At 44.4% G+C, this 27910-nt stretch overlaps 1 protein-coding gene across 1 annotated transcript; it reads left to right on the forward strand.

Moving 5' to 3' along the window:
- The first annotated feature begins 14747 nt into the window (after nt 1-14747).
- Nucleotides 14748-27616, forward strand: LOC149280792 (putative ATP-dependent RNA helicase DDX59). Its single transcript, XM_089500099.1, has 10 exons — nt 14748-15303; nt 23160-23236; nt 23363-23591; nt 23694-24022; nt 24798-24965; nt 25049-25138; nt 25327-25578; nt 25683-25835; nt 26898-27026; nt 27356-27616. The coding sequence occupies exons 1-10, from the start codon at nt 14748-14750 to the stop codon at nt 27614-27616; spliced, it is 2244 nt and encodes a 747-aa protein (XP_089356225.1).
- Nucleotides 27617-27910: the final 294 nt, after the last annotated feature.

Genomic DNA, 27910 nt, shown 5'->3' on the forward strand with positions numbered 1-27910 from the left:
TTTTAGAATCGATAAAAATCGATTCGACTAATCGACAATGAAAATCGTTGTCAACGATTTTCATTATCGATTTCATCTATTAGTCTTTTCAGCCCTAGACACCACAGTCGCCTACGGTCTGTCTCACATACACCACTTGTACAGTCGCATCAGACCATTTGCGCCAATACACACCACCGTTGCGCCTTTGGCCAGTCTCACATACACCACTTCTATAGTCACTTCAGACCAGTTGCGCCAACACACACCACCGTCGCCTTCAGCAAGTCTCACATACACCAATATCACAGACGCCTTAGGCCGGATAGACAGCACCGTTGCCTTTGGTCATTCTTACATACACCCCTTTCACAGACGCCTTAGGCCGGATGTGCCAACAGACACCACCGTTGCCATCGGCCAGTCTCACATACACCCCTTCTACAGTCGCTAGAGACCAGTTGCGCCAATGCACACCACCGTCACCTTCAGTCAGTCTCGCATGCACCCATATCACGGTAGCCTTAGTCCGGATATGCCAAACACATACCATCGTCGCCTTCAGCAAGTCTCGCGTAAGCCCATATCACGGTAGCCTCAGTCCGGATGTGCCAACACACACCACCGTTGCCTTCGGCCAGTCTCACATACACCCATATCACAGTCGCCTTATGCCGGATGTGCCAACAGATACCACCACCTTCGCCCGGTCTAATATACACTAGTAGTACAGTCGCTTCAGACCAGTTGCGCTAACACACACCAACGTCTCCTTCAACAAGTCTCGCATACACCCATATCATGGTTGCCTTAGGCCGGATGTGCCAAAAGACCACCATTTCTACAGTCGCTACAGTCGCTTCAGACCAGTTGCGCCAATACACACCACCGTCGCCTTCGGCCACTCTCGCATTTACCAATATCACAGTTGCCTTAGGCCGGATGTGCCAATAGACACCACCGTCGCCTTTGGCCAGTCTCACATACACCATTTCTACAGTCGCTTCAGACCAGTTGCGCCAATACACACCACTGTCGCCTTCGGCCACTCTCGCATTTACCAATATCACAGTGGCCTTAGGCCGGATGTGCCAAAAGACACCACCGTTGCCTCGCATACACCCATATCACGGTTGCCTTGATCCCGATGTGTCAACAGACACCACCGTCGCCTTCAGCTAGTCTCACATATACCAATATTACAATCGCCTTAAGCCCGATGTGCCAACAGACGCCACAGTCGCCTTCGCCCAGACTCGCATACACCCATATCACAGTAGCCTTAGGCCGGATGTGCCAATAGACACCACCGTCGCTTATGGCCAGTCTCACATACACCACTACTACAGTCACTTCCGACCAATTGCGCCAACACACACCACCGTCACCTTCGGCATGTCTCGTATACACCAATATCACAGTGGCCTTAGGCCGGATGTGCTAATATATACCACCTTCGCCTCCGGCTAGTCTCACATACACCCATATCACAGTCGCCTTAGGCTGGATGTGCCAATAGACAGCCCCGTTGCCTTTGGTCATTCTTACGTACACCTCTTTCACGGTCGCCTTAGGCCGGATGTGCCAAAAGACACCACCGTTGCCTTCGACAAGTCTCGCATACACCCATATCACGGTTGCCTTGATCCCGATGTGTCAACAGACACCACCATCGCCTTCAGCCAGTCTCACATACACCCATATTACAATCGCCTTAAGCCCGATGTGCCAACAGACGCCACAGTCGCCTTCGGCCAGTCTCACATACACCCATACCATGGTTGCCTTAGCCCGGATGTGCCAAGAGACAGCACAGTTGCCTTGGTCCAGTCTCGCATGCACTCATATCACAGTCGCCTTAGGCCAGATGTGCCAAAAAGACACCACCGTTGCCTTTAGACATTCTAACGTGCACCCATATCACGGTCGCCTTACGCCGGATGTGCCAAAAGTCTCGCACACACCAATATCACAGACGCCTTAGGCCGGATAGACAGCACCGTTGCCTTTGGTCATTCTCACATACACCCTTATCACAGTCGCCTTAGGGCGGATGTGCCAACAGACACCACCGTCGCCTTCGACCAGTCTCGCATACCCCCGCACCACGGTTACCTCAGGCCGGTTGTGCCAATAGACACCGCCGTCGCCTTCAGCTAGTCTCACATACACCCATTTCAGATTAGCATAAGGCTTGATGTGCCAGCAGACACCACCAACACTTTTGGGCACTCTCACATACACCCCTACTGCGTTCGCCTTAGGCCAGTTGCGCAGAAAGACACCATCGCCGCCCCATGCATTAGGCCCGTCGCAGAAACATACACCTCCTTTCGCCTTCGGCCAGTTGCACTGCTGGCAGGTGGCACAGACAGACAGACACCCTCACCACCAGTTACACAAACGGTCACCCCCCACTACCATCACCTACTCAGATGGCACTAAAGAGAAAGTCTGAGGCTACTCACCAACTCTTACAATAAGAGAGCAAAACTTTTACACACTGTAAAAGAACATGTTCTAAGACACAGCCATTTGAATACCAAACATGATACATATGTACGAAGGACTCCATAACAGAGCTTAGGGCTCCATGATTTTGTGTTAACACTACAGATCTGCTTCCCAGACCAATTTACGGCTTTGCAGCAAGTAAGCTCTCGAAAATATACATATATATTATATATACATATATAACATATCTTACAGAAACATTCTTGTTTTTCCAGTTTGCTTTTTTAAGTATGTGGTTTGGGTGATTAACCATGAATAATTACAGTGTGTGATAATTGCCACTTATTTGTACAAAATAAAGTGTAGATAATCAAATCTCCCCTGGTGCAATAAAAACCATTTGAATCACCAATAACAGATAATAAACTTAAGCATCGAGTGAAACAAATTATAAATAGAAAGCCACTTATCTTAGTTTCTTCTTCTTATAGTGCCTTGCTCAAATCTATTGGCAGGACCATGGGTTATGTGCCAGTCGTTCACATGAGCTCTGGTTCTTCGTAATCCTGTCCATGAAACAAGTAATGTTCAGAAGCATTAATTGCATATGGCTATGGTCTGAATGTTTAAAGGCTGGGTAACTCTTAACCATATTGATGTTGATACATGAATTAGTTTTCTGTTAAAAGCACTGACAAAGAAAACTGTTGGCAATGGCTATCTTTTGCAACAAAAGCAAACTAATTCTTCTACACTAAAACGTGTACCACTTTACCTGTTAGTTTTACTTAAGTAGAAATTAGATGCAAAGACAGAATATTCCTCACTGACAGCCTGCAATAAACTGGATATAATCCTCATGGCTTCAGAAAGCAGGCCTAGCAATAAGTATCTTGCACTAACTCCCATATCTAGAAACATCAAATGTTAAAAGATGTCTGTTACGAATGATCATCATATCTCTGACTTGAGGCGATGACACCCACATTGCCTAATCAGATGGCACCAAAGAGAAAGGTTACAGTAGACAGTCGTCTGCAACTCAACAGAGCAACGCTTTTCTTCCTCCAGCCGAGTGCTAAGCCCAATCCTCCTCCAACACAGGGAGTCCAACCTGAGCCGGCACCTACATGGATGACAGTCACCTTTAAAACAGAACGTTCCCATGAAGAAATTAAAACGTCAGACCTGTATTTGTTTGAGATCACCAATTCTTTTTCCTATAGAAGTGCCCCTCAGATATACCAACCGGACCCCTGACACACTGCCAGGTAGCTAGCAACATCTTTATCTCCATCCTTGCACATCTGAGAGAGCTGAGTGTGCAGGGAGGATTTCCATAAGACAAGTGTCTATTGTCACATCACAATGTCTATTACATCATTCACTGTTCTCACCATCTGAAAATGATGGATAACAGTGGTATTTGACTCAAACTATATTCTTTATCTTTTCTGGACAGATATAATTTACTGACAGTGTTAACGATTCTGCTTTAATAATCTGAGAAGACAGGGGGTCCATGCAGCAAGACTTTAGAAAGGCTATAGGATTTTCCTGATGGGTGATACTTTGTTGAGTTATTCTGCTTAGTTGCTGCTGAGATGAATAATAGTTTGAATAAAGAAGTGGCCAATTCATCATTATGTTTCTCATTCAATAAACTGAAGCAATGTAAAATTTTTAAATGTTTCCTACAACAGAGCACTGGAAAAATGGCTATTTATAGGTCAAAAGTACAATAGAATATTGTTACATAATTGGATATCAGCTCATCTGAATATAAAATGTACACACAATTAAAGACATCCTTATTTCTTTCATAATTAATCTTGACGACTTTGTGGCGTCTGGGATGGATAGCATACCTTAAAGTCAGTCGCACACAGGACCAGCGCTACCTACAGGCAAAGAAGGCGCCGCCTCCGCGGCGGGCTAGCCCGCCCACTGCTGTTGTAGAAGAGCCGGTTTACAGGCGTCACTCCAGAAGCAGGACCGGTCCGTCCATGGGACCCAGGTGGCACCATGCCAACTCAACGTCATTTGCGGATCCGGTAGAGATAAAGAGGTAACTCCTGACAACCGGACTTACCTCTTGAATGTTCTGGAGGAGGCGGGGTCACGCAGCGTCATTGCGTCACCCAGAGGGAGCTGCAGTAAGCGTCCGCTGAGGCAACGCGGTGAGTGACGTGTGTGAGCTGCTTGATTGAATATGTAGGTGTTGAGGTATGTTACACATACTAACATGCCCACTCAGAAACACTAACATACCCACTCAGAAACACTAACATGCCCACTCAGAAACATTAACATACATGTGCTTGGGTATATTAGTTTGAGAGTAGGGGGTGTGTAAATGTGTGAACATGTTTCTTTGGGTATGTATGTATATGTACCTATGTGTATGTGTGTGTTTGGATGTCTGAATATGTTATTGTATGGGGGTATTTTAATTAACATGTGTCCTGACATCCGGAATAACATCTTTCATTTTCTGGACGGGCAAGTCGGGGGGGGCATGTGGCATATCTGGAGGTATAAGGCATATCAGGGGGGGCAATGGCATATAGTGGGTATAAGGCGTATCTGGGGGGGTGGAGTGCCATATCACGGGGTATAGGGCATATCAAGGGGCACAGTGGCATATAGGGGGCATAAAGCAGAGCTGGTGGTTATAAGTGATATCTGGGGGGCAGAGTGGCATAAAGGGGCATAAGGCATATCTGATGGTTATAAGGCATATCTGGGGGTGTAAGGCATATAGGAGGGTATAAGACATATCAGGGGGCATAAGGCATATCTGAGGGGCAGAGTAGCAAGCCGTGGAGCAGATGTGCATAACGGAGGGGGGGGGGGCAGGTTGGCAAATGAAAGGAAGTAAAAACAAAAAATGCATTTTTCGCAATCTCATTTTTATTAACCCCTTAAAGACCAGGCCGTTTTTTTACCTTTTGTAACCTTGTACTAAAAGGCCCTTTTTGAGAGGTGTGCATTTTTCAAATTGGAATTTTGACTTGTCAAAAAGTCTGCTCACATATCCTATTTCGTGTGTCTTTGAAGCCGGCCAATACAATTTACCCCATCAAAGCAAATATTTTTTAAAACTAGACACCCCAAGGTATTTGAAATGCTGGTATTTTAACTCTTTCCGTGCACTAATTTTACCACCAGTCTTTGTAAAAATTTATGGTAGAATTTTTTTTTACACCTTGTACTTGTATGTTCAGTAACATCTTCTGAGCACAGCGATACCCCACACAATTTTTCTATTGTTGACACCATCTTGTAAATGGCGGCAACGTCATTTGCATGATGGCACTCGTGGTTGCTCTTCGGAACAATCACAAGGCTGTCGGGGTAGGGGGTGGGTTGCTACATGCCTCGATATCGAGGCATGTCAGCAACACTGTTTATGTTTTAGCCTGCTGCCGCCGCGATCTTCGTTAATCGGTGCGGCAGCAGCCATTTTCCTTGCGGGGAGGGCTTTCCTCGCCAGATCCACGGTCAGCTTCACTTGTGAGGCTTCCGTGGATGCTGCAAAGCCGCCTATGCAGCTGTTTAACAGCAGCCCAAACATGTACGGGCATTGTAGTTATCACGTTGCACTGCAAGCCAGTACATGTACGGGCTTTGTCGTTAAGGGGGTTAAGGATATACACTTCCTGGTATACGTCACTTTCAAATAACACCCCAATGTGTGTTCAGCAACATCTCCTGAGTACAGTGATACCACCCATGCATACCACCTGGTTTGTCCGGTGTTTGGGGTTAAAAGGCCACATTTAGGAAGTGCGCGTTCCCCCCCCATTTTGGTCAGGCTGTGCCTATGCCCTATTTTTGAGCCCGGCCATTCCAATTTACCCCATCAAACCATTCTTTTTTTTTTAAATTAGACACCCCTTCGGTATTTGAAATGCTTTTATGATATTTCCCCAAGTATAGGACGCTCCCTTGTATAAAACGCAGTTACATAGTTATTGTACTGGCTGCCTGGGCATGATATGAGTGTGATTGATGTTGGCTGCTAGCAACTGTTAGCAATCGCACTCCTATCATGCTCAGGCCACCAGTACATGCACATCAGTTTCAGCCTCCCTGTGCCCCTACACACGGATCCATGCTAACATACATGCATGCATACATACATACAATTTACCTTGCCTTACTGCCGATCTTTCGGTGCCACTCGCCTACTTCCGCGGGGGCCGCTGTTTCCCCTCTGCCTTGCTTGATGCGGCTGCAGAGGAACTGAGCGGAGTCATGTGGATGCGATGTGTATTCACGTGACTCCACCGGGTTCCTGTGCAGCCGTGGCGGATGAAGGTAAGCAGCAGTTAGCTTAAAAAAAATAAAATAATAATTGTATACCACCACTGTATAAGACGCACCCAATTTTTAGACCCAAATTTTTTCTAAAAAACATGGGGAAATACGGTACTTTAACTCTTTACATGTCAAGATTTTTGGGAAGATACAGTGCTAATTTTAGCACTTGCTCATAATAATATACTTTTATTCTTTTTGGACTTTATTTTACATTTTGCTGGAACTGGATGGTTTCTCTGATGCATAAGTATTTTTAAATGTTACCAATTTTTCATTTTTAAGCGAGTGTTCGGTGTCGCTGAATGCCTCGTGATCGAGGAATTTCAGCGACACCATTTAAGTTTAAGCAGGGCACAAAAGGGTGGGTCCAAGGGGGGGGCGAAACAAGGTTTTGCCTAAGGTGGCAAAAATCCTTGCAACGGTCCTGAAGAAATCAGTGTTAATTATAAATAATTTAACCCCTCCATGACAAAGTCCTGCAATGCATTCATAACAATGCCCGTACATATACATGGTAACGTGATTTGCTGCTGATCACTGCGTTTTCACTGCTATCGGCAGCATTGCGGTTTTCCTGGAAGCCTCACAAGTGATGATTGATGTCAGTCGGCGGTTGTCGGTGGTTTGAACAACAGCCCGGTGATGCAAATCTGATCTGTTAACCCCATTTGTGATAATGGTTGATTTTATTCTAGGGCTGCAACTAACGATTATTTTAATAATCGATTAGTTGGCCGATTATTTTTTCGATTAATCGGATGAAAAAAATGCAATTTTTTAAATTTAAAATAATGTAATAAAAAAACGTACAATTTACACTTTCATCTCTTTATTGTAATGGCCTCTCTCTATTCACCTTCTTATTTTACTGACATAATAATAAAAGCTACAAGAACCCCAGAAACACTGTGTTTCTCAAACTAGGTTTTAATACAAAGTTATTAGTAAATATTAATTCATATGTTAACTATTTTTCATATTTAATAAAAACTATGAGAAAAAAGCCTTGTTTATATTTTCTTTTATTTACCAAACTGCCCCCAGTTATGCACATCTGACCCCCAGCTTGCCACTTTTCACCCATATATGCCTTATACCTCCTATATGCCAGAGATTCCACTGTGCCCCCGATATGCCTTTTACTCCTTATATGCAACTGAGCCCCCTAATATACCTTTTACCCCCAGATATGTCTTATGCCCCCCTGATATGCTTAATATCGATATGCCACTCGCCCCCATTTATGCCTTATACCTGTATGGGTGGCTCCCATACACCCCTCTGACTCCTCCCCCTCCCATACACCACTCTGCCTCTCTACCCGGCTCCCTTGTGTCTTGTGAACCTCCGTTGCTGACAGGCACTTTCACTGCAGCTTCATAGAAGCCTCAGCGTAAGTGAAGGGCAGTAACAGAGGCTGTCTGTGCGATGCAGACCCCCACCAGCTGACAGAGAGGATGATCCTCTGCAGGAGACCTCGATTCTCTGTCAGCCGGTGGGGGTCTGCACGATGTGCACAGACAGCCTCCGTTACTCACCTTCACTTACGCTGAGGCTTCTATGAAGCTGCAGTGAAAGTGCCTGTCAGCAACGGAGGTTCACAAAATACCAGGGAGTCGGGAGAGAGGCAGAGCAGTGTATGGGAGGGGGAGGAGTCAGAGGGGTGTATGGGAGGGGGGAGAGAGACGGAAGTGAGAGACCGGCCGACGGTGAGGGGAATCCAGGTCCCCTGCAGCGTTGCGGGGGATCTGGATCCTAGTATTATAATCCGATCTCTGTTTGAGGTCGGATTATATAAGGAGAGGAGTTTTTCAGAGCATTTGCTCTGAAAAAAAACTTTTTAATTATCGATTATTATCGATCTTATCGATTAGTTGTTTCAGCCCTATTTTATTCTTTGTACCTTTCGTGACAATGGCTGTGTTAACATTTCTGCAGTGCTCGTGTTTAGCTGTAATTTTCTTCTGTCTCGTTTCCTATACCCACACAAGTTATATATTGCTCTACTTATGGTAGTAATTGTTTGTATTTTTTTCCAAATACATTGTATTTTGGTATGAAGTTACCGATATACTGGTATATGTCACTGTCAGACAACACCCCAATATGTGTTCAGCAACATCTCCTGAGTACAAAGATACCTTCTATGCATGGGCGTGTTGAGTTATTTGGAGGCTAAAAGGCTACATTTTGGAAGTGTGCATTTTTCAGATTGGAATTTTTTTTTGGTCATTCTGCCCCATGTGTTATTTGGGACATCGTTGAAGCTGGCTAGTTCAAGTTACCCGATCAACTCATATTTTTGAAAATTAGATACTCCAGGGTATTTTAAATGCTGGTATTTTAATTTTTTCCATGCGCTAATTTTACCACCAGCCTTTCTCAGTGTTTGCCGTAGTATTTTTGGGGGGGTTTTTTCCACACAAATAAGGGATAATTTGCTTGCATAAAATCAAGTGTGGGTTTTGTAATACATTAAATTACTAAGTATATGATGGGATTGGAGCTCATTACCCTGGAAGAAGGTATATGGTTATAATACAGGGCTGGAACAGTTTTAGTTATAAAACAAAATAATAGAATATAGTTGTGGTGGTATTGCATTTGACTAACATATAAAATCAATCATTATACATGTAAAAGGGATGTGATCACGTCAAACTGAATGTAATGTTGAGAAGACACTATACTTTGTATTTCAGTAATAGTTAAACAGCGTTATTATAAAGCTAGGTACTATGTTTTATCTTCTGGGAACACTGTCCTGTTGTATCATCACGCAGTGGCAGTGCAACCCTTACCAGCAGTAAGCTTTTTGTCTTATTGTCCTTTCCAAAAATAGACATCCTCCAGCACATGGTTATGTGGTTTTGACAGTATGTTTATGTTTACTTTTGCTCTATCTTTATCACTCATTGCAAATTCTAGCATAGTGGAGTCTCACAAGTGGATCCACAAGAGTACCTGGGTATCGCCAGACAGCATGACAGAGAACCAGATCAACAATGTATAAAAGTTCAGAAGATCCTTGCAGGACATTAGAAGAGGAGCAGATGTGGTGTTCCATTCATCATCTGGTATCGGCCAGACTAGAGATGTAAAATGTCTGGAAATTTTAAAGCCATGGGAAAAAAAAAAAGAATTTTCAGAAAAAAAAATGCAGAGTTGTGTATGTTTTACAAATTTCAAATTATATAAACTGGGAACATGAAATGCAGTGTATATAAAAGTATCATGCTTAAAATAAAAGTGCAGCTTACAATAAACTAAATCTGCTTTTTAAAACTTTATTCTCTATACATGAGAACAGGTAACCCCCCGGGGCTCCGTCATGGAAGCCCAGGCGGAAGTGACGGCATCAGCGGGGGTTGTCTGCATCGCACAGACGCCCACCGGCTGCCAGAGAGACAAATCCAGGTCAACGATCGCCTCCTAAACTTCAATGACCCGACCAGCAGCAGGGACCAGCAGCCCCTACAGGAGCGATTATACATGCTCAACGCTACAATCGCCAGTTTACCTGCAATCTCACCCCAGTTGCCAAAGACAACTTCAGGGAAATAAGCTGATGGTTTCTTTGATCCCCTGCTGCCACATAGTTCCATCAGAGAGTGATCAAAAGTGGACTGATGATGAGAACCTTCGTGACCAATAGGAGTGATCTGATCATTATGACAGCCACTCGATGACCCCTACCATAGAGAGAAAGGGGGACTCATCCAAGGTAAAAAAAAACACACACACACAAATTATTAATAAAAAAATAAACATTGTAGTATTTAACCCCTTAACGACCTATGACGTGCCTGTCATGACATTAAACAAGCTTAGAAAGTGATCAATGATCACTTTCTTCGCTTAAACAGTGTTGCTGTAATGCCTTGATGTCGAGGCATTCAGCAACACCGAGATCGGCATCATGGGCCCTGTGGGCGTCAACATCTGCCATACACTGTATGGCAGCGGATGCCCGTTTTAAAAGTTTAGGAGGCGATCAACGATCACCTCCTAAACTTCAATGGTGTTGCTGAAATACCTCGATCACGGGGCATTCAGCAACACCGAACACTCACCCCAGGACGTGCTGTGACCGCTCCGGAGAGAGGCCACAACAGCCACTGTGTGTGATTTCGCCAGTCGCAAGATGGCGGCCGCCCTGTAAAAAAATAACAAAGTTTAAAAAGTTCGCTAGATGGTCTCCAGACCCTCTAAAGAACTCTGGAGGTACTGCATTCAACCATGCAAGTCAATGGAGCCCAGCTTTCTAATCACTATGTGATTAGTAAAATATTTAAGAAATAAAAAAATATGAAAAGAAAAAGCTTAAAAAAAAAAGGGCGACTTCCGGGGCGGCGGCTGAACGGACAGGCTGCTTTTTACATGGGCTCCTGCGACCCTACTTCTATCCGCTACCATCGGACGGAGATTTGTTTTTTTTCCTGCCCAACTTACCCTTCTCCGGCACCGTCGCAGTGAGTCTCACCTCTTCTCCCCCGGAGTCTGGGTTATTTACCCGTCATTACGCTTGGCGTGTGTGCCACGCCGCTGCTCGTCCGCCATTCTGTCCCGCACCGCGGGCTGGCGACATGACACTCCTTCCACCTCGCTTCGTTTTCCGGTCGTTTTTTTTTTTTATTATTATTTTACTCCGCTTCGTTTATGATTTTTGTTTTTTCGGATTGGCGTTTTCTTATTTAGTTTTTCTTCGGCGGCCATTACGGGATCACCATGTGGTAACTTTGGGCCTTGTCCCACACATCACTCACCACTGACAACGGCCTCTACCTCAATACTCACCTGTGATGTCCTGGTCCACTTGAACCCGGTGGCTTCTTCCTCCTCTACGCATCCTCCACGATACCGGCCGACTTCTTCTCTACACATCCTGCAGGCACCCCATGGCGACAGCTGCCCTCCTCTACTACACAACGGCTTGAAGGTTTTGTTCCTGTTCATCGGCTGCCCACTCTACATGGCACATTGAGATCTACCTGCTCGCCTGGGCCTTCTCCTTGTTTCAGTTGCTGTTTTGTGAGTACTGACCCTCCACTGCATTTGGCACCTGGACACCTGTTTCCTCTTCATTGCTTTTTGTTGTGCTGCCTGCCACGTCTTGCCAGAGACTCTTTTTGCGGTGACGTGTTGAACATTGCACTACTGCCATCACACCACAACACCACCTGTACATCTGTTTTATTTCACGTGTTTTTTTTTTGTTGTTCCTCACCTCTCAGTGTTGTCCCTCAGTTTACTTTCCTGCCCTGGTGCTGGACTCTTCTCGGCGGCGACTACCCTCCTCTACTGCACGGCTGCGTTGAAGGTTTTGTTCCTGTTCATCGGCTGGCTACTCAGCCTGCCACACAGAGATCTACTTGCTCGTCTGGACCCTTTTCTTGTTTTTGTTGCCGTTTTGTGAGTACTGACCTATACTGTGTTTGGCACCTGGGCGCCTGTTTCTCCTGTGATGCCTGCCTCACCTCACTAGAGACTTCTCTGCAGTCCTGCGCCGGACACTGTATACTACTTACATCGCTCCATGACACTACCCGTACACCTGCTTTAGGCTGGTGCTCAGCAAACTGGATGTACATTGTTGGGTTAACATTCACTGTGTTTTTACATATTGCTTTTGGCCTCACGACCCATTGTGCCTCACCTATATATCGTGCCTTTAGTGTGCTGCTCCATTGCTTCGGTGGGGTTTTAGTATCTGTTTTTTTTTTTTTCTCTTTTTCTCTTCCTCTCTCTATCTCTCTATCTCTTTTGTTTTGCTTTACTCTCCTTCTTGCCTGACCCTACCTCCTCATGGAAAAATACATGGACAACATGTCGAAGACATCGACCAGGCAGGGGAAAGCTAAGGACAAGTCGAGCTCAACATTCAAGTCCTCTTTGCTCCAGGCTTCTGCGCAAGGCGAGAATGTAGACGCTTCCGTTCCTGCTGCTCCTGCGCCCCCTGCTTCTATCTCCTCGCATGACCTGGTTAACATTCTGTCACCTTTACTGGATCAGAAACTGGAAAAGCTCTCCTCTGCAATCGACTCCACCCTTGCCGAACTTACCTCGCAAGGCAAGCGAATTCAGACACTGGAAACTCGACTTTCTGATCTCGAGGACGACTCTGCTGGCCTTAAAGCTTCAGAACAATCGCACGAGGAACTCATTAGCGCTCTACAGGCCCGTGTCGAGGACCTTGAGAACCGTAGCAGGCGCAATAATTTGCGTCTCGTTGGTCTTCCAGAATCGGTCAAATCGGCCGCCTTGTGGCCTCTAGTCACGGAGTGGCTTCCTGCTGCACTGCATCTTTCCCTCCCCCAAAATCGTTTGGTGGTTGAGAGAGTCCACAGAGTGGGGCAGGAGAACCAGTCGCCGACCGCTAGACCCAGAACAGTTATTTTCAAGATCCTGAATTATCTGGATAAAGTTAAGCTTCTCGAAGCCTACAGGAAACACTCGCCTTTACAATATCAAGGTCATACTATTTTATTGTTTCAGGATTTCTCAGCTGCGGTTGCGGCCAAGAGGCGTCAATTCTCACAAGTGTGCTCAATTTTACACAAACGTCAAGTTAAGTTTGCTCTTACCTACCCGGCCAAGCTTCGTGTCACCTATCAAGGGAAGACGCTGTTTTTTGAGACACCTGAGTCCGCGGATTCCTTTGTCCGTACCGGCTTGGCAGATGCTGCGACTGATGTGGAGGTTGTTCGGGGGTCAGGCCCTTCTTCTGCCTCCTCTTCTCCTCTTCGCTCTCACTCTTCTAAACCTTCTAGGGACTGAGGTCCCGCTTCACAGGCTACCTCTCTCTGTTCTGGTTTTCTTTTTTGATTTTTGTTTTTCTTTTGTTTGTTGTTTTTGGTGCCCTTTCCAGCGCACCATGGTTTTGGTTAAAAGTTCTAAAATGCTAACTGGAGGTATTTTACTGGTAAATTCTAAGCAGTTGTCAGACATTGTTCTTTGGTTGCTGTGGGGGGCTCGCTGGGACTCTCCTGCACCGTGTTTCCTAATTATTCTCGTTCTCTTCCCGACTCCACGGGCGGGCATTGGTTGAGCATTTAATCCGAATGCATACGAATCCTGATTCTACCTCTACATATTCTAAAGCACATGTTCGGATGGTCTCCTGGAATGTGGAGGGCCTGAACTCCCCTGTAAAGAGAAAGAAGGTTTTGTCTTACCTTAAGAAATTGTCCCCAGATCTCCTGTTTTTACAGGAAACCCATTGGACGGATCCTGCCTCTAATACTTTAAAAGCCCCTTGGCTGGGCGACTGTTACTCAGCCATGTATTCCTCAAAGTCCCGAGGGGTGTCAATTATCCTTACAAGGCGATTGCCCTGGCTCGTGGAGTCGGTTATCAGGGATCCGGGGGGTAGATACATTGTACTTACACTGACTCTTAATGGTATTAAATACACCTTGGTTAATGTCTATGCACCTAATGTGAATCAAACAGGCTTTTTTGCTGATTTATATTCTGTTTTGTCGGGCCTCCACTGTCCAAATTTGATCCTGGCCGGTGATTTTAATATGACTGCCCACTCTCATTTAGATTCCTCTGCCCCTCAGGCCAGACCTCGGTCCTTCCTTTCCGCTCCGTTGCTACAACACTTCCGCCTCAATGACGTTTGGAGGCTCACACATCCAGTAGACAGGCAATACACTTTTTTCTCAGATCCACATAAGTCCTTCTCTCGCCTGGACTATGTTTTCCTTTCTGACGACTTACTCCCCTTCCATTTGTCTTCCCATATTGGTAATATTGTCATTTCTGACCATGCCCCTGTCTGGACTGACTGGACGCTTCGTGACCCCCTTGCCTTTTCACGTAACTGGAGATTCCCATCTTTCATGTCCCAGTCAGAGTCCTTCAAATCATTTTTGGAAACTGAGTGGCACAATTACATCGATGATAACATTGTTCATCTGGACGATGTTAATCTGTTATGGGAGGCCTCCAAGCCTGTACTCCGGGGGCAGATTATCGCATACATGGCGAGGCGTAGGAAGGGGGCCGATGAAAAACTTGTTTCTCTTAATAAGACGTTGACTCAGGCTTACCAGGATTATAAGGCTCATGCCACCCCTGAGACGGAACGGGCCTACAAGGAGGCTAAAGCCTTGTACGATGCTTGGGCAGCTGAGAGGGCCCAGACCTCATATACCTTTGTCCGTAATAGGTTTTTCCGTTGGGGCAATCGTTCTGGAAAACTGTTGGCCAACCTCGTGCGGCACTCCCTACATACTCACCGGGGGGTTCGGGAGGTGCGTCCCACTCCGACGTCCTCCTGTACAGACCCTAAAGACGTTGCCGCCAGTTTTGCGGATTATTTTGAGTCTTTTTACTCGGCTGTTCCGGTTACTACTGAGACGGTCTTGGAGATATTCACCAAAGCACAAATACCTAAGCTACTTCCCGAGGATAGGGAGGTCCTTGGGGCCCCAATTACACTCCGGGAGCTACAAACAGTCATTCAATCCTTGCCTAACAACAAAACGCCCGGCCCTGATGGCCTTCCGGCCGAATATTACAAGCTTCTCTTGCCCCGTATTCTCCCATATTTGAAGGATCTTTACAATAATATTCTGAATGGCAATCCCCCCCCACTGAATTTTAATACTTCTCGAATAGTGGTTGTTTTAAAACCTAATAAGGACCCTACCCTTCTTCCGTCGTATAGGCCCATTTCCCTTCTTAATCAAGATCTTAAGATTCTTTCTAAGCTAATGGCCAATAGACTCCAAACTATATTACCTAACCTAATCTCTCCTTCTCAAACCGGTTTTATGAGGGGGAGGCGCTCGACGCAGAACATCCGCCGTGTCTTAGCTGCCATTCACCACACTAAACTTGCCCGTCAGTTCCATAATATTATTATCAGTTGCGACGCCGATAAGGCGTTTGACAGGATCTCATGGCAATACCTCACTGGTTTTCTCAAATTTCATCATTTCGGAATGCCATTCCTGAACCTGTTTAGGGCGCTATATGAGTCCCCTGTAGCACAACTGACAGTTAATGGTCTTAACTCCCGATTCTTTTCACTAGGTAGGGGTACTAGACAAGGCTGCCCCTTATCCCCACTTTTTTTCAACCTGGCGGTGGAACCCTTGATACGTCTTCTAGAGGCCTCTCAATCTATTGTAGGTATCAAGGTGGGCAGGGTAGCACTTAAATCAGCGGTTTTTGCGGACGATTTTCTTTTATTCCTATCCGATCCTAAATCGGCCATCCCCCACCTTTTGACTTTATTACAATTATTTCACGAGGCCTCCGGTTTCCTAATTAACCCACTTAAGACGGTGGCCTTGCCCATTTATGACCAGGCTAAGTTAGGTTGGGGTGATACTTTCCCCTTCCAATGGTCCTCCTCACGCTCCATAACTTACTTAGGTCTGCAGATTCCCGCAAATTTACATCTTCTTTATGATTTAAACTTTTCCCCACTCCTCTCTCGCATGGCGACCGATTTCCGCTCCTGGGGGCGACTACCGCTCTCCCTAACGGGTTGTTGCCATTTATACAAAATGGTGACCTTCCCTCGTCTTCTCTACCCCCTTCAAATGCTGCCGCTTATCATAAAAAAATGCGACCTCCGCGCACATGATAGACTCCTCCGTAACTTTTTATGGCAACATAAGAAACATAGGATTTCTTTATTTAAACTCCAACAGCCTGTTTCCCACGGTGGCCTTAACCTTCCGAGCCCCCTGGGATATAGCCTTGCTGCTAACTATAAAATAGCACTTGAATGGCTTTTACAAACACCTTGCTGTGCCTGGCCTCTCTTGGATCAACAGTTTACACCTGACGTTCACCTTGCCTCTCTTCTCCACCTGCCCCCTTCCGACTGGCCTGTTTCCTTACGAGACAACCCACTACTTGTTGCCCCTGCCAGGGCTTGGAGGTTGGTGCGTAGGGCCCAAGGCCTTAGCCCGAATGTCTCCTTGTTCCTGCCTTTCCTCCGCAATCCTGATTTCCATGACGGCAGGGCTGCTGCTCTGTTTTCCCACTTGTATGCTAAGGGGGGCAGGCTCCTGACCCATTTCTTAACTGATGGTACTGGGGCATTACTTTCCTACGAAGGTCTTTTGACTAAATTCTACCCCATTCCTATTCATAGGTTGCATTTCCTACAAATCTCCAGTTACGCTTCTAAAATTCTCTCCTGCCTTTCTCCATCTGACAAGAACAATAGACTAGATAAACAGACCCTACTCTTGCAGACTGGTCCTACCTCTGTCTCCCGACTATACTGTTTGACTCGCCCGTTGATTGATCTAGAGACTGTGACTCAGGGCCTTGCTAAATGGCGGCTGGACTTCCCAGACCTTACGACAGACTGCCTGGTTGACGCCACTATTAGGGCTACTAGGATATCAGTCTCTAAATCCTATTCTGAAATGTTTTTAAAATTGTTACATAGGGCCTACCTTCCCCCAAAGCTATGGAAACTGGTGCACATGGCGGCTGATTCCCACTGCCCGAAATGTCTCCATCCTGACGCAGACTTAATGCACTGCCTCTGGCTCTGTCCCCAAATTCAGGTTTTCTGGGCTTCCATTCATGATTTTGTCACTACATCGTTGAAACTGCCTCTTACTATGACCCCCGAATGGGCTTTATTTGGCATTTTTTCCTCCACCGATACTTGTCGACTTCCAGCGAGAGATAGATCCCTACTGGTGGTGGTGGCGGCGGTGGGGAAGAAGGCCATTCTTTCTCAGTGGATCCAACCACATCCACCCACTTTAGCCATGTCCCTGTCACGACTTAATTATATTTTCCAAATGGATTGGACCGAATCTTCCCTACATAGAGAAACCAAAGCGCGTGCCTTCTTTACAAAATGGTCGGCGTATATTCCCACACTGGCTCCCTCCACTAGGGCCTCACTCCTTTCCATGTTCCAATACACTGGATGGTTTTCTCGGCAAATCCTACTGGGCAGACACCCCCTGCCGGGTTTAGGTTGATTTTATTTTATTCTCATTTTATTTTATTATTATTGTAAGGTTTTACTTATGTATCTTGAATTATATACTTTGGTACACGATGTATCGTTTGTTGTCCTGGCTGTGTGCTGTGTCGGGCGTCCCTTCCGCTTCGTTCTCCTCGTCATACTCTTACTTTGTCTTATTTACCATTGTACCACTGACGACTGCTTTAAAATCATTTTGTAATTTTTATTCTTTTTGATCTTTGTATACGTATGTTTGTATACTTCAACTGTATACCTCCTGTTTGCGTCAAAAATAAAAGTTTAAAAAAAAAAAAAAAAAAAAGGGCGGGGGGGTAGTTTGAAGGCGCAGAGGGGGGGTAGTTTGAAGGGGCAGAGGGGGGTAGTTTGAAGGGGCAGAGGGGGGGTAGTTTGAGGGGGCAGAGGGGGGTAGTTTGAAGGGGCAGAGGGGGGGTAGTTTGAAGGGGCAGAGGGGGGTAGTTTGAAGGGGCAGAGGGGAGGGGTAGTTTGAAGGGGCAGAGAGGGGGGTAGTGAGCGGGGGGCGCCAGAGGAGTAGTCTGCACAGGGCGCCGCAACGCCTAAGGCCGGCTCTGAGTAAAAGCCTTTCAAATACCCAAGGGGTGTCTAATTTTTAAAAAAATTAATGGTTTTATGGGGTAAATTGGAGTGGCTGGCTCAAAGATAGGGCATAGGCACAGACCAAAATGGGGGGAAAAAGAGCACTTCCCAAATGTGACAAACCCATGCATGTGGGGTACTCGGGATATGGTGCTGAACACACATTGGGGTGTTTGATAGTGATGTATACCTGGAGCTATAAATGTATACCTGATGTACAATTTGTGTGGAAAAAAAATGACTACCACAAACTTTGGCAAAGGCTGGTGGTAAAATCTCATGGATGGAAAGGGTTAAAATACTAGCATTTGAAATACCTTTGGGTGTCTAGTTTTCAAAAATATATGGTTTGATGGGGTAAATTGAATTATCTGGCTTCAAAGATGGCCCTATTAGGACATGGGGGTAGTAGGACCAGATGTAAAAATTCCAAGTTAAAAAATGTGCACTTCCTAAATGTAGCGTTTTAACTCCCAAACAACCCGACAAACCCATGTGGGGTATCACTGTACTCGGGAGATGTTGCTGAACACATATTGGGGTCTTGTTTGAAAGCGAGGCATACCAGGAGCTGTAAATCGATACCTGAAGCTCAATTTTAGTGATAAAAAAACCCACAAAATAACTTAGTACCACAAAGTTTGACAAAGGGTGGTAGTAGAATTAGTGCATGGAAAGGTTAAAATACCAGAATTTGAAATACCTTGAGGTGTCTATTTTTCAAAAATATATGGTTTCATGGGGTAAATTGCATTGGCTGGTTTTAAAATAGCAAAACACTACTTGTACTTATTGCCCAATAACTTGCAGAAAAAAGCAAAAAAACTAAAAACATTGGGTATTTTTAAACTCAGGACAAATAGTAAAATCTATTTAGCAGTTTTTTTCATTAGTTTTTTTGGACACCTAAAAGATTTTCCAGGTAAAAGTCAGAAAATGTGTTTTTTTTTTTTAAACTTTTCATCATTTTATTATTTTTTTAATATTTATTTATTAAATATTATTTAAATTAGATAATATTACCAAAACTATGGTATCTGAAGAAAGCCCTTTTTGTCCTGAAAAAACCCCAATATATAACTTGTGTGGGTACCCTAAATGAGTGAGGAGAAAATTACATCTAAACACGAGCACTGCAAAAGTGTTAAAACAGACTAGGTCCCAAGGGTACAAAAGGTAAAACACAGCCTGGTTCTTAAGGGGCTAATATATAATTATCACTACCTGATCACTTATTATTGATCTGTTTCACTTATCAATGGCACTGGCCAAAACTTGTCACTTACAAGTGATATGATTTAAAAAAAATGCCATATATCAGGAGTGTCCAAGTTTTTTCTGCAGTGGGCCACTTCATCAGAATTGTATACGTGCGAGGGCCGCACTCATTTTTCACTGTGAGAAAATATGGCCTTTAATAAAATATGCAGATTAAAATAAAGTAAATGACACAAAACCTTTAATTTTCCTCTCACTGATTTCTGGGCCTAGAAAGGTTTGTGACTACAAATTCAGGATAATTAAAAATGAAATACTTCTATTTATTCTAGGGATGCACCAAAATGAAAATTCTGGACCAAAACATTCACAGTTCACTTAGCCAAAACCAAAAATTACCCCCCACCTTTATAAATAATAATAAAAACTCACATTTTTAATAAAAGTAGGAAACACACCACAATTGGACAAATTAGCAATATGACTTGGTATGATAGGAGTGTGATTGTATATGCTGTTACCTAGGCATGATGGGACTGTGCTTGCTGTGATTGCTGTTCACACTCCTATCATGCCAAGTCAGCCAGTACATGCTGGTACAAGATGGCTGTAAGTGATGTGTAGACCCCATACTGCTGGCAGCATCAATACACAAGGGGGGCAGCTAGCTAGGTTTCAGCATGTACTGGCTGACTTGGCATGATAGGAGTGTGATTGCTAACAGCAATCAAAGTCCCATCATGCCTAGGCTCCAGCACTTACACATCCAACCAGTGAACACTGGAACCTAGGCATGATGGGACTGTGATTGCTGTTAGCAATCACACTCCTGTCATGCCAAGTCAGCCAGTATATGCTGGTACAGGGTGGCTGTAAGTGATGTGCAGACCCCATACTGCTGGCAGCATCAATATACAAGGGGGACAGCTAGCTAGGTTTCAGCATGTACTGGCTGACTTGGCATGATAGGACTGTGATTGCTAACAGCAATCAAAGTCCCATCATGCCTAGGTTCCAGCACTTACACATCCAACCAGTAAATGCTGGAACCTAGGCATGATGGGACTGTGATTGCTGTTAGCAATCACAGTCCTATCATGCCAAGTCAGCCTGTACATGCTGGTACAAGGTGGCTGTAAGTGATGTGCAGACCCCATACTGCTGGCAGCATCAATACACAAGGGGGGCAGCTAGCTAGGTTTCAGCATGTACTGGCTGACTTGGCATGATAGGAGTGTGATTGCTAACAGCAATCAAAGTCCCATCATGCCTAGGTTCCAGCACTTACACATCCAACCAGTGAACACTGGAACCTAGGCATGATGGGACTGTGATTGCTGTTAGCAATCACACTCCTGTCATGCCAAGTCAGCCAGTATATGCTGGTACAGGGTGGCTGTAAGTGATGTGCAGACCCCATACTGCTGGCAGCATCAATATACAAGGGGGACAGCTAGCTAGGTTTCAGCATGTACTGGCTGACTTGGCATGATAGGACTGTGATTGCTAACAGCAATCAAAGTCCCATCATGCCTAGGTTCCAGCACTTACACATCCAACCAGTAAATGCTGGAACCTAGGCATGATGGGACTGTGATTGCTGTTAGCAATCACAGTCCTATCATGCCAAGTCAGCCTGTACATGCTGGTACAAGGTGGCTGTAAGTGATGTGCAGACCCCATACTGCTGGCAGCATCAATACACAAGGGGGGCAGCTAGCTAGGTTTCAGCATGTACTGGCTGACTTGGCATGATAGGAGTGTGATTGCTAACAGCAATCACAGTCCCATCATGCCTAGGTTCCAGCAGTTACACATCCATGCTATCACACACACTCATTCATTCATATACTCATTCATTCAGATTAATTCCCTCAATCACGCATACTCATTCAAACACCCTCCCCACCCCCTTACCTGCACTGCAGCTCCTCGATGCCGCTCACAGACTTCAGCAGAGGAAGCAGGACTGGAGCAGAGTCATGTGATGTCACGTGAACTCTGCTAGGTGCCGCTTCCTCCACGCAGTACAGAAGACCCTCCCACAGGTAAGTAGCAGGGCTCGAGGTGCGGCCCTTGTAAGATCGGTTGCCCTGGCTGCCGATCTTACGCGGGCCGCACCTCGAGGTCTCGAGACGCCCCTGCCATATATATTTAATTTTTAAAACATTTTTAACTTAAAAAATGCTATGTGACCACTGATTTATGACCTTTTAGGTCACTGATTATTAATCAGTCTCAACGATCAATAGTCAGGAGCCTAATCTGATTTCAAAAGGGATAGAGCCATTCAATGTTGCATGACCCTAAGAGAGTGAGCCTCAGGCTCCCTGACAGTACTACACAACTCCCATCACTATATAGTGAGCCAGAAACAGATGGTGGTACAGCATGACTCCTATCATTATATAGTGATTCAGACACTAATGGGTGTACAGTATAACTCCAATCATTATATAGTGATCCAGACACTGAGGTTGATACAGCATAACTCCTATCACCCATCATAATTTTTTGTGTTTCCTTGCATTTTCACACTTACTCATGCATCTACTCTTACACACTCACAGTACTCTCAATTTCTCCTTAACTTCTCTCCTTTATCTCTTGCCTCTTCTCTTTCTGCCGTCTTTCCTTCCTCCCCTTCTCCCCAGTACCAGCTTAGTTGTCCAGGCCTTCTTTAAACGCCTCCGCGTAAGGGACCACATTTTATTTCATTCACGGACACAGCATGAAGCGGATGCGTTTACACACAGATGTATATTATATATCTCACATACACATTAATTCACGTATAAGCACCGTCACACTGGTTTGAGTAAAAATACATTTCTAAGTCTTAATCTAGAGAACCCCTCTAACTAATAAGGTAAGGACTTAATTAGAATCCCTGCAGTTGGCTCAGTGTGGTGGTTGAGCACCAATTACTACCCACATTGGTGGCGCACACGTTTGCAGACAAAAAATATTTAAATAAATCCACATTTCTTAAGTACTACAATACAATACAACATGGCATTCAATCCCAGTAAAAGGAACACATGCACCGATTAGCATGTCGTAATAGCCATTTGTATCCACGCAAAATGTGCTTCAAAGTGCATAAAAATGGCAACTGATGCTCAACCCATTACATACACTTCAATGCATTACCCTTTAACTTGGTGTCCCCTTGCAAATGCATGGGGGGATTCAGAATTCCTCTCTATGCATTTATTTATTTATTTTGCAGCGCAGGAAAGTTGCGTCATCGGCCTGCACCGGAAGAATATACAACTGTTTGCGTTTCAAGCCTCGGATTGGTGTCCGTTCCATTTGTAAAGGATTTTGCTTCACCGGCTCCTAGTGCTGTATGTACGCGATCATAGTATATAGCGTGTGTTTTCGTTCTATGAAGTAGCCGCCGGTCTGCGGCCGTATAACATGTTCGTTCCTAGAACAGTGAAGAGGCGAGCGGAAACTGAAAGATCCGCGGTGAAGAAGAAAGTATCGGTAGGAGATGGCTTAACGTCAATCGAGCCACCCGTGACACCGGATACTCACGCTACTCCTAGTTCATCATCTGCTGTCTCTACAGCTGGCCCTATGTTAACTTCTGTCTCCCCAGAATGCCAGCTCTCCGCTCCCTCCTCTGAGCCACCGTCACCGGGTCATTCCGCTGCTCCATTATCAGTGACTGAGCCAGTATGTGACTCCATGTCCCCTCATCACGTTTCCACATCGGTTTCATCGGTGGACCCTGTAACGCCTTTGCCATCGGACACATTTTGTGCATCACACTCACCCTCTCTGCCCTCTCCTCCATCCCAGCTAGAGGATGTACAGGACGAGCCTATCAAATCGTTTAGTAAATGTCAACGATGGCCACTTCCAGGGGAACCTGTATGTGTAATATGTGGCCGGTATGGAGAATATATATGTGACCAGACTGACCATGATATATGCAGCCTGGAGTGCAAAGCCAGGGATCTCTTACAAGCTACAGATGGTGGCCAATCTCTAAATGTTGCTAACCCATCTCTCCCAAGTGAAACCATAGGTGATTCTTCAAAACCTCTGTTGGAGCCAACCTCATCTGAGATCACAGACCATTCATTTCCATCAAACCAGACCAGCAATGTGGAACCTTCACCTTTACCAGAACTGGTAGAAAGTGGACCATATACCTACAGAGAGCATGACTTCATTAGCCAGCTGACATCAGATCAGATTGAACACTTACGACAACAGCTTGGTTTGTCTGTGCAAGGTGGTGGAGTATGCAGACCCATCATAGAGTTTGAGAATTGCAATTTCCCCCCAGCTCTCAGCTTAAACATTAAGAAGGCAGGTTATGAAGTTCCCACTCCCATCCAGATGCAGATGATCCCGGTAGGTCTGATGGGACGGGATATATTAGCAAGTGCAGACACTGGTTCTGGGAAAACCGCTGCTTTCCTGCTTCCAGCAATTATCAGATGTCTAGAACAGGTAATAATTTTTTTTCTCTTTTTCTGCAGTTGATGAGTTTATACCGTTACACAATTACTTTTATGCTGCCAATCCATTAGAATTTAGTGATTACTGCCAGTGGTGGCTCAACTTTATTTGTTTATAACATAAATGCAAAAGACACCTTTGTTTGTCTAAATTAAAAGTGATTTGAAACTTTGTTAGTGACTGTAAATGTATGACTAAGTAGTTGTAGCTTTTAGGTGTTTATTTTTAGTTTCTAACATTTTGTTTCTTAGTTACAATAAGAATGAAGAGGATCATCCAGGTCTGCCATGATAAACATTTGGGGCCCACCCTCCCAACTGCCCTACCCCATGCATCTCCCATGGCCCCAGCCCATACTTGCAAAGGGGCCAACAGGCCTTAGTTCCCAGAAATCGGGCACTGTGCTCCAATCTTTAGAAAAGGGCCATCTAAGGGGAGCCTGCCACAGATCAGGGAGGCTGGGGCCCATACCTGACCACTGGTTGTCCCACCTGATGGTGGCTTTGGGATCATCTTGTAGAATGGGTTGTTCTGCAAAATAGTTGTGATACAACAGCTGTAACTTCATAATACAGCGCATAATAATAAATGAAGTTAACCCTTAGATGTATTCTGGCAAGAATGTTTTATTTGTGTACATTTTTATTCTTTCAGTTTCTCCAAGTGTAAAAAATAAGAGCGATGAGCTGTATTGGGACCATCCATGCACAATAAATGCCAATATTCTCTCTTTAAATAAGATTTGTTGCTCTCTCTGGTTGTATAGAAAGAAGCCCCTGCCGTATTAATTCTGACGCCCACAAGAGAACTTGCCATCCAGATTGAAGGACAGGCCAAGGAGCTGATACTTGGGATAAGCCTTATGAAGACTGCCTTGCTTGTGGGGGGAATGCCGCTTCCTCCCCAACTACATCGCCTAAAGCAGAACATTCAGGTGATAAATGGCTTATCTAGCGTTCTTTACGTACTGTTTGCCAAACTCAGAATTACCAACTCATCTCTCTTTTTTTGGGTTAGGTTATAATTGCAACACCTGGGAGACTTCTGGAAATTATTAAACAGAACGGCGTAAATCTTGGTGACCTAAAGATTGTGATTGTAGATGAAGTAAGTGCAAGTGTTAAATATTACAAGGAAAGATGCCTGATTGTCCATACAGTACATTCAAAAGTTTATTTAGCCACGTGGAATATCCCGTGAAAAACCTGTAAGTCTCACTGAAGAAGAATGCTATGAAAGAACTCTGTGAGTTTTTACTATGCATTGTTTAAAAACGTAAATACTTTATTTCGTAGGCAGATTCCATGTTGACGATGGGCTTTCAGCAGCAGGTCTTGGATATCTTGGAGCACACGCCACAGGACCGCCAGACAATCATGGTTTCTGCTACAATCCCTGCTGGTATTGAAGCGTTTGCCCAGCAGCTCTTGAGGGAGTCGGTACGCATTACTGTAGGCGAGAAGAACCAGCCATGTTCCAATGTTCGACAGATTGTACTATGGGTGGAGGAGCCCTCCAAGAAGAAGAAACTGTTTGAAATACTGAACGTAAGCAAATGATTTTCTCGTCTAGTTTGTGTTAACAGTTGACTACGCAGGAACTCACATGTACGGAACTACACAGCTGGATTTAATACTATATCCTTCCACAGGACTCAAAGCTTTTTCAGCCCCCTGTCCTTGTGTTTGTGGATTGCCGGATGGGTGCAGATCTGTTGAGCGAAGCAGTGCACAAAATTACAGGATTACAAACCGTTGCAATGCATTCGGATAAATCCCAGGCAGAAAGGACCAGAATCATGAAGGTGATATGGTTTAGCAATATTAATGTTCTTCAAGTAGCTCCATCTTCCATCTATTTGGCTTCCTATGTTTGAAGGTGATCCAAACCCTAACACATCATTTGAAATTAATCAAACCCCCATAATGACTATAACATTTAAAAAACATATACAACTCACCACTAGAAGGTATTTACCAAAAGTATAGACATCCATAGCATGCATATATCTACAATAATATACGAATACACGAATGTTGGGGTCTTTTCTTGGAAAACAAGGAAATTCTAGCCATGTAACTTAATTGTAAAAGTTTCTTTTCTAAAGATCAATTTTTAAACCTAAATGTGGATTAGCTAGCTGAAGGTGTGACTGGAACACAGGAGTGATGGGAGTGATAAAGGGCCTCTGTGCGCCTATCAAGGTATTCCATTAAGATCAGCGCCTTACAGCTCCATTAGTAATTTACTACGTCTGCACTGTACTTCCGATCCATTTGATGTTATTTTTGCTTTTCTTTCTAAAACAAGTAAACTTCTAAGTGACCCCAAATTTTTGAACGGTAGTGTATATTTTTTTTTATTTAATAACAGTTATAGTTGGAACATGTTTACATTTTGAGTTACCTATTTACGTTTAGTAACATACATGTCTTTTCAGGCGATAATGTTTTGGTATATAGAAACTGTAAAATCTCGAGCACAATATGGACAATTTTATTTACCATAAAAGCGATCATGCATGCTTAACCCTTTCAATGTCATGATCACTGCATTGAAGGGGTTTATTGCTTGTCTCGTTAGTCCCCATATGCTTGTGGGGACCAAGTCACAATCAATGCTATGCTCCTACGGAGCCCCGACATTGAAAGAAGAATCATAGGGAGAATAAAAATAATAATAATTCAACGGCCCTGACCTTATTTGCAGACATGTTGGGTTATAGTTTTATACAAAAATGGTGCAAAATGTATAGCAACCAGTAGGGACATTTTGCAGGTCACTATTGTGAGTGCTCCAAATTTAGCACATTGTTTCAAGATTATTTTCTAAATATGACCTGATCTGTAATATTCTCTTTGCTCAGGGTTTGCTGCATGGTGAATTTGATGTGGTTGTCAGCACTGGGGTTCTGGGGAGAGGTCTTGATTTGATAAACGTTAGGTTGGTGGTGAACTTCGACATGCCATCAAATATGGATGAATATGTCCACCAGGTAAGGTGGGTGGGTGGCTATGGCATAAAATGGCATAAAATTACTGTGTGCAACATTACTTTGATTAAAACTATTAATTTACATACATTCTGATTTTCACCTTTGTATAATTGAGGTGACCTTGGAGCCATTATCTCTTCTGCTCTCTTTTGAGGGTGGTAGCAGAGGGAACAGCCTTTTCTGCCTGAAGGCACTTAATCGTACGCAAGACAATGTTCAATGAAGTTATACATTTCTTTATTTTAAAGTCTTGTCTTATACCAAACCTGATTGCTTGGATTGATTTTTTTTCCCATTTTCTCCCCCCCCCCCCCCCATTTGAAAACCAGATTGGTAGAGCAGGAAGGCTGGGACACAGAGGGACGGCTATAACGCTCATCAACAAAAATAACCGCAAACTCTTCTGGGACTTAGTGAAGAGGGTCCAGCCCACTGGCTCCCTGCTGCCTGCTCAGTTACTAAATTCCCCGTACCTCTACGAGCAGAAAAGGACTGAGCAGAAGAGAAGGCAGGACCAGGAGAAAGTTGTGACAGGAGATCAAATCCTTAACCTCATTCGGAAACATGACAGACGCAAATCTCACAAGTGACTTGGGACTTTTCCTTCCTGCTCAGAACGGCAGCATGTTCTATTTATGAAGAACCTGGCTGTTCCTCACTCTTTTCTGAACAGAATAATTAATAAATCTCTTGTTTTCAAAATCATTTTTTTACCTTTAATTATCTGTAAACTTGCCAAAACGCATCATGCAGTTCAGGCCAACTTTGCACAGTGTAAGTGGATTTAATTTTTACAGACATATTAAATGTTAATTTATTATACTAGATATATCAGATGTTTAGTATTTGCATGGAATTACCTTAACATTGAGGATCATTGAGAA

Source organism: Sceloporus occidentalis, unplaced genomic scaffold (genome assembly GCF_023333645.1).
Source record: "Sceloporus occidentalis isolate IW3139 unplaced genomic scaffold, rSceOcc1.0.p SCAF_147, whole genome shotgun sequence".
Classification (NCBI taxonomy): Eukaryota; Metazoa; Chordata; class Lepidosauria; order Squamata; family Phrynosomatidae; genus Sceloporus; species Sceloporus occidentalis.

Bases quoted from the DNA above. Each gene is read 5' to 3' on its own strand.
- LOC149280792 (XM_089500099.1), top strand. From the start codon at position 14,748: ATGGCGAGGCGTAGGAAGGGGGCCGATGAAAAACTTGTTTCTCTTAAT. The intron at 25,139-25,326 runs GTAAGTGCAAGT...TTTATTTCGTAG, and splicing joins AGATTGTGATTGTAGATGAA to GCAGATTCCATGTTGACGAT. The intron at 25,836-26,897 runs GTGATATGGTTT...CTCTTTGCTCAG, and splicing joins AAAGGACCAGAATCATGAAG to GGTTTGCTGCATGGTGAATT.